Here is a 12,289-nt window from a genome sequence, read left to right as displayed (position 1 = left end):
TATTATTGGCATCGCATACAGTTTGTGAGGATTACACGATCCACTGAGAGGCACAGCAAAGTGCTGCCTCATCACGCATCTCCTCCATGTATTTGAACGGGACATACGGAAATTCTGCTCTTCTTTATTGAAAAAAATTCCTTCAACATTGGATTCGAACAGCAAAAGGGCCTACAACACACACCAGCTGACAAATATTAACATTTATTATATTTTATGGTTAACTTATTTTTCTTTTCAAGATTGAAGGGGAGGCTCTGTCTCACCTGTCTCCCCTGACTCACTGGTGAAAACTGTCTATGTATGGATCCATGTAGCGAGTGTGTTTGTCTTATGGCAAATGCATCAGGACTGTATGCAGATGTACATTCACATTCTCAGAGAGATACAGTATTTAAGTTCCCCTTCATTGTTGGTGATTTGTCCACTAAGCTGACATTTTGCCACTCAGCAAAAAAAAAAAAAAAAAAAAACGAGTGGGCCAGACCATGTTCGTATACTTTCTCTTTATTGTATTTGCAGCTTGACAAGACTGATTTATTTCCCCTTTCTCCTTCACACTTGACAAACCACCCTCTCCTACCTGACCTGGGGAGCTTCCAGCAGGGAGGTGCCTGGGATGAGGAAGCATTTTTGCCACTGAGCTGGCTGCTGGAGTAACTGCTGTACTCCAGGATCACTGAAACATCTTTGGAACATCTTATCTATAGACTGTATGGTCTTACCCCTTTCTGACCTCATAAAAATTAAGTAGGAATGGAGAAGACGGAATTGCAATATCTTTTTGTCATGGACATGTTTTTTGATGTTTTCTGTATTGCAGTCCTTATCTAAAATGTGCATGTGAACAGCACCCTTCACACTTTATGCTTTGCATCTGAGATACTGCAGCAAGGACCTGCTGGAAGTCTGGCACTCAAAACCCCTTTAGTTTTGCAGCCTGATCAAATGGTGTCATGAGAGGGCTGCCAATACTTTTAATCACATTTCTCTCACATTTTCAGCAAACGTCCTTCCCCACATTTTTGGATAATAATACATTAATAAGAGGCTCCAACCTAAGTAGTGCCCATTCATAATCGGTGTTGAATCACTTAAAACAATGTCTAGGAATAAACACCCTCATGGTTTCTCTTTTAGTCTAACAAATTGAGTTCTCTCTGTTTCCATAATAGATTCATTTAAAAAGACCAAACACATTTAAACAGTAGATTTACTGCCAAAATGGTTTCATGAAGTCTGCTTGTGAGTCTCCGGGTGCAGAAATTACAAAAGTTTTTTTTTAATTTTCCTTGTTTTGGCAGGCAGAAACTGAGCCATCTCATCCACCACCAATGAGGAATTTGCACAAAGTCAGCAGGCTTTCTAGTGCTCAACAGTTAGCATATGGTTAGAAAGTGGTTATTGTACTGCAGCTCTGGGTCTTTGCTATAGCTTTTAGCTCTCTTATGCAACACTTACATCAGAGAATGAGGAGACTTAGGGAAATGTATTAAAAGCACAGAGAAAGGTGGTCCAAATTCTGCTCCTTTTAAAGTATTTAAAATAATAATCAATTTAATTTGAAGTCAAGGACACTTTGACATGTGGATTGCAGGCACCGAGATTCGAACCTTCCAGTTGGGAGACAACTGCTCTACCCACCGCACCACTATCACTTCCATAAATGACGACTGACAATTATTTGAAAATTGAATGGTTGTTAGGCCCCAGTACTTTTTACGGGTACATACCTATGATAGCCATGGGTGGAGGTATTATGTTTTTGGTTGTCTGTACAAGTCTTGTGAGCGTGATATGTCAGGAACACCATGAGGAAATTTCTTCAAATTTGGCACAAATGTCCACTTGGACTCAAAGATGAAGTGATTAGATTTTGGTCAGAGGTCAAGGACAGTGACGTCACTTGTGCCCATGCCCATGAATTGGACTGTTTGGCAGAGGCATACAACTGTGAAGTAGTGCTGTAATTCTAGTTCTAGTTCTGGTACTGTACTGGAGTTATTTCTATTAGACAGTGTGTCCGTCGGCGAGGCAAAATCAGTCTGTTGGTCACTCAGAAATATTTACACAGCGTGCACTGGGGCGGTTTGCAGCCGAGTGTGAAGCGGCCGGGATGAGAATCAGCACCTCTAAATCCGAGGCCATGGTTCTCAGTCGGAAAAGGGTGGCTTGTTCCCTTCAGGTTGGCGGAGAGTTCCTGCCTCAAGTGGAAGAGTTCAAGTATCTTGGGGTCTTGTTCATGAGTGAGGGAAGAATGGAACGAGAGACTGACAGGTGGATCGGTGCAGCTTCTGCAGTAATGCGGTCGATGTACCGGTCCGTCCTGGTGAAGAAAGAGCTGAGCTGTACATGAACTTTGGGTCATGACCAAAAGGGCAAGATCCCGGATACAGGCGGCCGAAATGAGCTTTCTCCGCAGGGCGGCCGGGCGCACCCTTAGAGATAGGGTGAGGAGCTCGGTCACCCAGGAGGAGCTCAGAGTAGAACCGCTGCTCCTCCACATCGAGAGGAGCCAGCTGAGGTGGCTCGGGCATCTGTTTCGGATGCCTCCTGGGCGCCTTCCTAGGGAGGTGTTCCGGGCATGTCCCACCGGGAGGAGGCCCCGGGAAGTGTCTGGAGAAAGGGAAGTCTGGGCATCTTTGCTTAGACTGCTGCCCCCGCGACCTGGTCCCGGATAAGCGGAAGAAAATGGATGGATGGATGGATGGATAAAATATTTACAGTTATAGTTGTTTTGTACAGAAGGGTCCCAGACCATGAATTGTACTGGTTTTGCTGATCCCTAGATTGTTCATCTAGTGCCACAATGAGGTTAAACTGGTTTTTAGTAACATGTCATGAAATATGGTACAGACATTCATGCACCCTACAAACGGAGCTGTAATACAGTACTTCACTAACGCCTGTATTTCTCATTATCCACCATCAGGTAAAATGTTCACTCGGTCCAGTACTTTGGGTTATTCTAAGGCAGTCACCATGGTACCCACTAATTTTTGGCATGTTAGCGCTGCCCTGTAACTAAGCATTCTGGCATGCTTATATTTGCTACACTCAAAGCACAGCTGGAAGTACAGCCTCACGGAGCCTCTAGGATGTGGGCTCTTAGTCTTTCTTGTTTTTTTATCTCTGCAAGTAACCTGCTATTGGGTTACTACGCCACCATGTCTAATGCAGTCATTTCCAAAGAACAGTTCATATTCATCCATGCCTGAGTGAAGACAGGAGTCCTCCGATTTGATAATGGTTCTGCGTGTAGGACTTGGAGCAGTGTAGAACTGCATCACACCTGAGTTAGAGCTGTGTGTCAGAAACAATTCCTCATGTTCTTCTTTTCTTTTCTATTTTCAGAAACTGGTCACTACAGAGATTGCTTTTTTAATGTTTTAATCTGAGGTTAATTTGTGGTGTCTAAATTTGTGCACTTAGGTTGAACATGTACCTGTTATAGCTTCATTTTGTGTTTTTCTTTTAGCTCAGTATACTCTGCACTAATGTTTGTTACCTCTTGACCTCTCCCTCTCCTGGTGCATCTTCATTAAGACCTTTGTGTAAACAGTAAGTGACTTTTGTTGTGATATTTGATATGATTTTTTTTGCACCTGTTTCAGGAACAGTGGCTGTGAACTGTTATAAATCAGTGCAACCTGTCACAGCAAAGCAGAGAACTGAGTGAACTAGGTCATCATTGGGCTATCATTTTATATTCATAACTTGGAGTGGAGAATGATCTGACACTCTGCCCCAGTTGCTCACCTTGAGCTCTGCTTTTTCAAGAAAAATGGAAAAAACATGACTCAGTAGTGACTTGGGTAATTGAAACATTGCTGCATTTCTGCTTTCAGGTAGCAGGTGTGGTAAGATGAGTATTGATCACAGGCTTGTCAGGAATGACAGTAATAAGATTTAACAGCTTTTATTTGTAGATGCTTAAAGCTGGAGTTTAACTAAGGATGTGTGATTTTACCTCCTTTTGTCAGTTTCCTTTCATGTGCAGAGAAATACACAGCACAAAGGGATTTTGTGTGTGTTGCATGGTAGCTCCATATCCTTGTGGTCTGTGTTTGTGCCCTGTTTCCTTGGATTTCTGTGCTCCTCTCCACCAATATGTCATTTTAATCCCTCTCATGTGTGGATGGCACATATGAAGTCATCACAACTGATGCAACATAAACTTTTCTTTCCTTTTTCCCTCCTTCTTTTTTGTTTGAAGTATTTGGCTGCAACCCGAGAGCAGGCTGTTTAGCAGAAGGTGGTTAAGGTTATATTTTTGGTGTGTCTGTTTCTACTTTGCAAGTGTGGTAGACTGCAAGCTATGGTTATTTACTGCAGAGTGATTTTTTAAATGCAGGGTTTGCTCACCTAGCACTGAAGTACTGCAGCTTCTCATTATTTACTGCATTTACACATCAGTTTTACTCAAGTGTACTTTTGAGTGTAATGCCTAGATGCCCTTTGACTCTGTTTGCAAGAACTGCATGTTTCCTCAGCTAAGCGCGTTTAGGAGAATATCCCTGTACAAGAGGACAGCAGAGAGAGGACTGCATGTGTGTAAGGAAACATAATTGCTCTCCTGCAAGTGCATGTCCTGGCCTCTTTTCTCTGTTACCTCTTGCCCTGTCCCTCTTCTCCGGTTCTTTTTGCTCTCTCTCTCTCTCTCTCTCTCCCTCCATCCCTGCTCTTTGTCCCGGGAATGTACCAACCAGAGAGGGAGAAGAGGAAGACAGAAGGGGGAGGGGTGAGCCAGCATGCCAGACAGGGGAGAGGAGGGAGATGAAAAGGAGAGAATAGCATGTGACGGAGGGACAGAGAAATCAGACGGGAAGGTTGGCTAAAGAACTAGACTGAAAGAAATACGCTTCTTTTTCTCTCTTTTTTTAAGCCACTCATTCACTCCCATTATTTTCTGCTGCTAATCAGATTGGGTGTTAAAGGTCTGTTGGGTGCTAGCCATAAGAGAAAAGACACCAACAAGAAAGAAGGCAGGAAAATCAGGATGGAGCATCACAATGGTTGGATGGCAGAGAAGGCAAAATGGAGGAGATGAAAGCTGTCCCATTGAGGAATCCACCAATCCACTACCTCTCATTCTCCAACACTACTGCTGCTGCTAAGATTGTAGCCTCCCCCTGCCTCTGAATGCCACACTGGGGGAGCTTACAATGTATGTGAAATAAAGTGGAGAGCTGACATTTACGTCCTGCTGAGGGGAATTGTGTTCCAGACTTGCAAAACAGGACTCTGCAAGACGGGATGTACATTCTCGGACTTGAGAAACACATACTCACACAGAGAAATAGAGACTGGGGACAGGTGTTGGAGCGTTAAGGAGGGGCAAGCTCTGAGCATGAAGCTCCATGGCATGAAGGGAAGGAAAGTGTAGGAACTAAAACAGGAACAAGGGAAAACCTGAGTCAAACTGCTGTAAGTACAAAGTGTCTTTCCTTTATATTTTGTTCTTTGCTTTCATTTTTCTGCTGCTGCTCTGTAGTTATCAGAGCAGTGCCGCCCCGTCTTTGTGTGCCTGCAGAATTCATTAAAATTGCTTATGGCCAAAATATGGCTGTTGGATTACTCTCCTTTCCTCTGCAGAAACATTTGTTAGGATGGTAAAACTTTACCTCTGTCTCTGACCTCTTTGGAAGATGACCACCATGGATGATATTTCTCTGCAGTTTATTTGTTTTCTCCCTGTCAAGTGGTCTGATGTACTGCTTTCATGGCTGTCTTTTCATTGCTACCGTAATATAGAGGATGAGCTTGAACCCAGTGTATCCAGAGTAGTTAATTATTTGTCATTTAGTATTATATTTTTTCAAAGATGACCTGTTCTCATTTTATTATTCTGGTGCTTATGGTTAAGAAAGTCTGTTTGGCTAAGCACTGGCATTATTGCAGTCACCATTGCTGCTGAGCTTTGGGCTACAAGGACAGTGTGTGCTAGTGCAGTGCGGGTTGGATTGAAATCTAATCATCATGTGGTGTGTTGCATGCCTTGCAGAAAGCAGGCCTAGAATGCTGGAGAACCTGTCTCAGTATGGGTACACAGGACCAAGCCTGGGTCCCGGATGTCATCATAAGTTGTAATTTGGATTAAATTACTGGCTAAAAACAGAAGCAAGCTGAAATGTTGAGCTGACACTTGTTTTTATAGCCTTCTGTACCACTGAAAATATTTCTGCAAGGACTGGCTTTCTTTTGTTTAGGAAATGTTTCACAGTTGTCAGTGTTCTGCTGAGAAAAGCTCTGTCAGCAGATGTGCAGTAGACAGCCGAGGACTTTGAACTAATGGCTGTCTGTTTTTTCTTGCGATATGACAGTTGTCTTCCTCCAAATGCAGACGTATGCATGTTGGTGCTCTGTTTATACACTGTGAATTTTGTAAGATATAGACTAAGAAAGCAAGCAGCTAATCATTTAAAACCTTAGAAAGGACCACCAGTAAACAACTATTGTCATGTGACCTTCTGGTGGTTCTGTTGAAGGATTATTATGGAATCCTGTGTATGCAATTGCAGATGGAACTGGCTATAGCGTGTTTATAGAACCTGTAAATCTCTGAATATTTGTTACTCATTGGAAGTTGGTTCAGGTTTCCTGAGAAAGTAGTCCCTGCTTGAACCATCCAGTTGTGTTGACTGACACCTGAAGTAGCTCCGCTAAAGTGCAGTTCTACCCACAAACCTAAAGCTTAAATTTTTTGGGTAATACTTGGACTTTAAAGTTCATTGTTTAGTAGGAGAAGCTTTCAGTGTGTAGAGGGAGCTGTGTGAAGTTGTATTCATGTCCTTATGTGTTGTCGCTGGAGTCACTGTCAAATGGAGGTGTGGGGGTGCAGAGTAGAAGGAGGTGGGACCTCTATAGCCCACTCCTCATATCTGCTTCAGGCTGCAGCTCTTCCATTAGCTGGTGCTAACAAACTCAAATTTAATGAGGAAGAAGAATGTGTTCAATAAAACAGGTGGAAGAAAATACAGTATCTCTTTCCTTTGACAGATATTCTTTATTGTCGCAGGAGGAACATTGTTTTCACAGTTTAACAAGAAAAACATGCAGATTTGTAAAATAAATATGCTTACATATACACTTTCATTTGATTTCTTGTTGTTCAAAGCACACTTCTAAGTCAGTGCAGTACTCTTTTTAAGCCCATCACATAATACTACTGTAACTCCATGCAATTGCTGTGTTGTCTTTCGAATAATATGATTGGTTTTACTAATCATATCATTAGCTTCTATTTTTTCCATACTCACCATGGTAATCCTCAGTTTGGCATCATTTCATGTTGTTTTTCAGAGACTTAGATTTTTCTCAAACGTCTGACCATTTTTCCAGTCCAGTGTTGCTAAAAAAAATCACAGAAAGAACTGTGATTTCCCAGACTTTCTTGGTGCTGTTTGCTTGAAAGCCCACAGGAAACTGTATTACAGAACCATTGTTGGGCTTTTTGTGTGCTACACCCTGGAGTACAGCATGCATCACAAAAGAGGACTCAGTAATAACACAGATACTGCTAAATTAGCTGTTGTACATTACTAAATTAATGCTAAGCCAAATTGTGACTGTGTTTAAAAAGCCAATAGCTGATGAAGTAGAAGACCACGTATGTATTTTATTGGTGAGAGATGCCATTACAGAACAGCCCTTAACAGTCAATAAACCAAAGGGCCAGATATGGCGCGATAAGATGAAGTATGACCTTATATCTGTTAGTGACACTTCAAGGGAAGTAAAACCTCCCATCCTGGTGGAGGTGAATCACACTAAGTGTGTAAAGGGTCTTTGGAGTCCAGTAAGATGACCCGAGCTTCCAATTACAACTATGACTCTTCAGCAAACGCTCAGTTTTTACCTTGGTTTTGTCAGGTTACTGTACCAACCGATATGTTAAATATTAAAACTGACTCCAATGAGAAAGCATAACTTATTAACACACTTATTATAATGTAAATAAATCACTTTTGGCAAAGATTTATCAACATTGCAGCCTTTAAGGTTTGTTAACAATGTTCTTGGTTTGTGTTTTACCTATGCTAGTGAGATTCTCTAGGAATGGCAATATCTGTTTATTCGTTGGTCAGTTCAGTTATTTTTGTTTTGTGCTAATTAACAACTGTTTGCACACAATTAAGACAGAGAACATGATAACCATTATGCCTGCTAAATATCAGCATATTAACACAGTGACAACGCTACTATGCCGATGTTTTGATGGTGATGTAGCTCAAAGCACCACTTTGTAGACTCTTGGTAGACTAAAGACTCTTAGTGCAGTTCTACCCACATATCATCCAGCCCTGCTGGGCTGCACTCACACACTCACCACTAATTATGAACAAGAAAAGTGAAAAGTCAGTGAAACCTTTGGGTCTTTTGTCTTAGGCAGGTTTAATAGAGAACCACTCGGCATTGTCAAAAGGCTGACTGTCATTCATCTGCAAGATCATACCTGTCTTTATAATTACTCTGGTGTCCTGTCCCCACATTTGTCTTTGAACACCAGAGTAATTATAAAGACAGGTAAAGCAACAAAATATAAATGGTCTTATTCTTGTATATCGCTTTTCAGCACACTCAAAAGCGCTTTCACACTACTTGGCCATTCACACTCACATGTTATCACCGGGAGCAACTGGAGGTTCAGTGTCTTGCTCAAAGACACATCGACATGTTGACTGGACAAGCCAGGAATCGAACCGCTCATCCTCTGGTTAGGAAACAACCCGCTCTACCTCCTGAATCACAGCCACCCCCCATATTAAATATCTGTTAAAATTTGACAGCCCTTAAGGACGTTGAGCTGAACACGCAGATGTATTTATTTATTTCTATTTTTTTTTTGCAACACCAGAGATCCCAGTTAATCAAAAGTTTCTCTGGTCTCCTTAGTCACAGCTGGTCACTAGATAACTGTCCTTTTTCCTAGAGTTTGCTGCAGGTCCAAACCCTAATCTGCAATTGAAATGGGAGAAAGCCTTTTGCACTGTTTTTATAGCTTTTGCTATAAAGCTAATGGTTTGCTGAGAAAACGACTTTTGCTTGTGCACAGAGAACAAAACGTTTCTGGGTTGTTCAGTGCCAATTCGGAACAACAGTGAGATAATTAGGTCATTTGATGTGATACTATTTTGTATCTCTGAGAAGGGACACAGCCACAGAGACGGACATTGTTTTTCTGGGAAGGCTTTGTTTACCACTGCTCCTCCATTAACAACTGTCTTTAAATCAAGCCTGCTTTAGTGGGAACAAAAACACTTCCATGGGTTTTTCTCCACTCTCTGGCACCATGACATCACTTAGACAATATTTGTTTAGCAGACTTTCAGAGCAGATAAATGCCTTCAGTCTTGGTTTTTATGCTTGTCATTGTGAAAGAAAGTTTCTTTTGTTTGAACAAATGTGAATATAACCGAAGAAGATGAAGCAAATAGATTAAACAAAGAAAACCTTGGAGCAGATGTGGGAGAGAGGTGACTGAGATGTAATGAACATGTAGAAGCCTATGGTGCACTGAGCAGCAGAGACACTTTAGAGATAACAGATCCTGAACGGCGTTTAGTGTTGAGCTGGGTTTTGGTGTTACTGAACAGTATACCCATTTTTTCTAATGGAAAATCCATCCAACCTGTCCGTAGAGCTACGTGCTACATCATGTGTTTTTTATTTCTTCTTTTTGCTCTTCTATACATATGAATATGATTGACTTCCTGTTGACTCTTTTCTAGTACATTAAGTAAATAATGTACATTAATGACCCATAAGAGGAACAATTGAGGACACACAAGGTTTTGGTTCTAGGTTCTGTACTTGTTTTTTCACTGTGTTTTACCATCATGAATACATGGCACTGAAATGGTCACACAGCTTCACATGCAAAGAGCAACATCTTCATGCTGTTTGGTAGGCAGGTGCATTGCAGGTGTGGGACAGACAACCAGAGAGAGACCAAAGGATCACTTGACTGAGAAAGAAAGTCACCTTTGGCTTTTCCCGTTTAGGGCTCACCACAGTGAGTCGTCACACTGACGACTCGCATGTTGACATTTGGCATGTGTTTTACGCCGGATGCCGTTCCTGACTTGAACCAGGCTTTAACCACTAGCCTACCAGGGGCGGCGATCACTTTACTGAGAAATGGCATTGATCTAGTGGCATTCTCCCCAACACTGTGCAAATGATCGACAGTTTTCACATTTAAATGCACGACATGGCAGCAAAATATTTGTGGTTTGCTATAATTAAGTTGTATGTTTTTGTGTTGGTCTCCTCATTGTATGTATAAAAATATTTCATAGAAATTTTTAACCATAAAGGCAAAATGCAAATGCTGAAAAAGCTTAGAAGAAAACATTACGCCCACAAGTTTTTATAACATACTACAACCTGGATGATTGAGAATTTACATGGGCAAAATGCAAAAAAAAGTTTGTTTTTGAATGAAAACCAAAAAAAGACTTTGTTTTAGAAAACAGCCCATCTGATTGAGAACTCTTTCTTATAGCACAACTGAGGTTGTAAAGGTGTAACTAGTACAGAAGCCAGGTGTTCATGTAATTGTGTTCAATGCTAGCACAGATGCTAGCTATGGCAGCCCCTCCATCTTAATCCTTCAAGATGTGGGCAGTCAGCACTATCCACTTGGACCGCACAAATGTAGTTGTCTTATACAGTATCTGTTTTCAGACACTCCCGTCAGTGAATCATGTTTGAATGTGTCCTCGTTTTCTTTGTTCCTTTTTTTTCTTAATGTAAAACAGATCAGTACTATGTTTAAAAACTCCCTCAGTTTTCTTAGTCACCATGTGACTCACTTTTACTCGAAAATGATTGTCTAGTGCTCAAACCGCTCTCTCCTGTCTGTCTTTCAGTTGTCCCTCGGGGATGAACAGTGTGAAGTGACACGGAACAGCTATGAGTCTAAGGACCTGGTGTACTTGGTTCATATTTACTGCCAGGTAAGATGATGTTCTTGACTGTGTTTGACACATACAATACCTAACCTCCCACTTGTTCTTGACACATACAATACCTAACCTCCCACAACACAGGCTCCACTTCATCTGAAAACACACACACAGAGGATGTGCAAAAATGTGTTCACGCTTTCAGCTTTTCTCTACAAACAGAAGTGGCTTTCAACCCACAAATGATGGTTCAGTACAACCTGTACAAATGTCCAGCACACACCTCCCTGTGAGCGGAATAGCTGGCTCAAATTCAGACATTTCTGAAACACCTAACTTATTGTTTCAAAACTCCAAGTTATGTGGGAATTTGCAACTGAACTGAAAAGAGCTGTGGATGAATGCCAGGACGGGTGAGTGATTCTGAAGAATGCTAGGTAGAGAAGGCCTCAGAGTGTGAATTCGTGAAACCCTGAGCTTTTACCAAGCACTGTACACATGCTGACTTTGGCTGCATTTTTTGGATTTAATTGCTTATGTTGGTTTCTTAGAAAATATGTTGCAATGTTTTATGTTTAGATGTTTCTGTGTCATCACTGGAACATTTAGTCAGTCATCACAATAGCTATTGGTGGCAGTTTCCATCCAAATATTTCTTTTTCTTTATTGTTGTGGGCAAATCCTTATGAGGTTTTCCCTTTATTTGTCTTTATTTATTTGTTTAGTTTTATTGGAGAGGTCTTGTCAAAGCAGAACAAGTTGGCTTGGTCATCCTCAAAATTCCTTTTTAAGGAGAGATGTCAAACTAACAGCCAGTTTATTTATACTTCATTACATATAAAGTTTTGCAAGAAATCTGATTACCCAAATTTAAGCAGAACCTTGAAGCATTACACACATATGGACAACAGCTGCTCAGAAGCTTTGCCCCAGCCTCCTCCAATGACCGTTTTTATTTGGCTTTCATGCATATCCCTCTATAGATCGTATTCCATTTACACGACCTTGGCAATACCATACAAGTATGTGGCTGAGTACGTGGAAATTCCAACTTCTCCCAGGCACCAGAAAACGGCTAAAAACTGGCAAAGAGTTGGCCTTGAGTTTTTCACTCAGTTCTTTAAACAGAGAAAGTAGCACAGCAAGATTGGTGCGGTTCCACAGACCCAGAAGGAGGGGTAACTAGAAACCCCATCTGAAAATGGGACAGGAAGGCATAGAGTTCCCTGAGTCCACAGAGCCCTCCCATCACTATCTCTTCTAGCCAGTACTTTCCAAACAGCACTTAAATCAGTGGCCTGAGTAGTGCACTGTAGTTGTAGTCGCACAAGCCCTGGCCTCAGTACAGAAGGATCTTTCTAGGCCAAATCAAAGTAAAG

General features: G+C 41.5%; 1 protein-coding gene across 7 annotated transcripts in view; it reads left to right on the top strand.

Annotated features, from left to right (window-relative positions):
- Nucleotides 1-12,289, top strand: part of arhgap32b (Rho GTPase activating protein 32b) — a 115,276-nt gene that overhangs the window by 61,284 nt on the left and 41,703 nt on the right. For 6 of the 7 annotated variants that reach the window (XM_020613502.1, XM_020613504.1, XM_020613503.1 and 3 more), the window contains one exon: nucleotides 10,875-10,961. In XM_020613502.1, the coding sequence (XP_020469158.1) occupies nucleotides 10,875-10,961 (87 nt within the window). Of the gene's footprint in view, nucleotides 1-5,347; nucleotides 5,428-10,874; nucleotides 10,962-12,289 lie in introns of those variants that run through there. The other variant, XM_020613505.1, reaches the window with a different exon arrangement.

Source organism: Monopterus albus, unplaced genomic scaffold (genome assembly GCF_001952655.1).
Source record: "Monopterus albus unplaced genomic scaffold, M_albus_1.0 scaffold134.1, whole genome shotgun sequence".
In the NCBI taxonomy this organism is placed as follows: domain Eukaryota; kingdom Metazoa; phylum Chordata; class Actinopteri; order Synbranchiformes; family Synbranchidae; genus Monopterus; species Monopterus albus.
The sequence above is the reverse complement of the archived record's forward strand: the minus strand, read 5'-3'. Positions and strand labels throughout refer to the sequence as shown.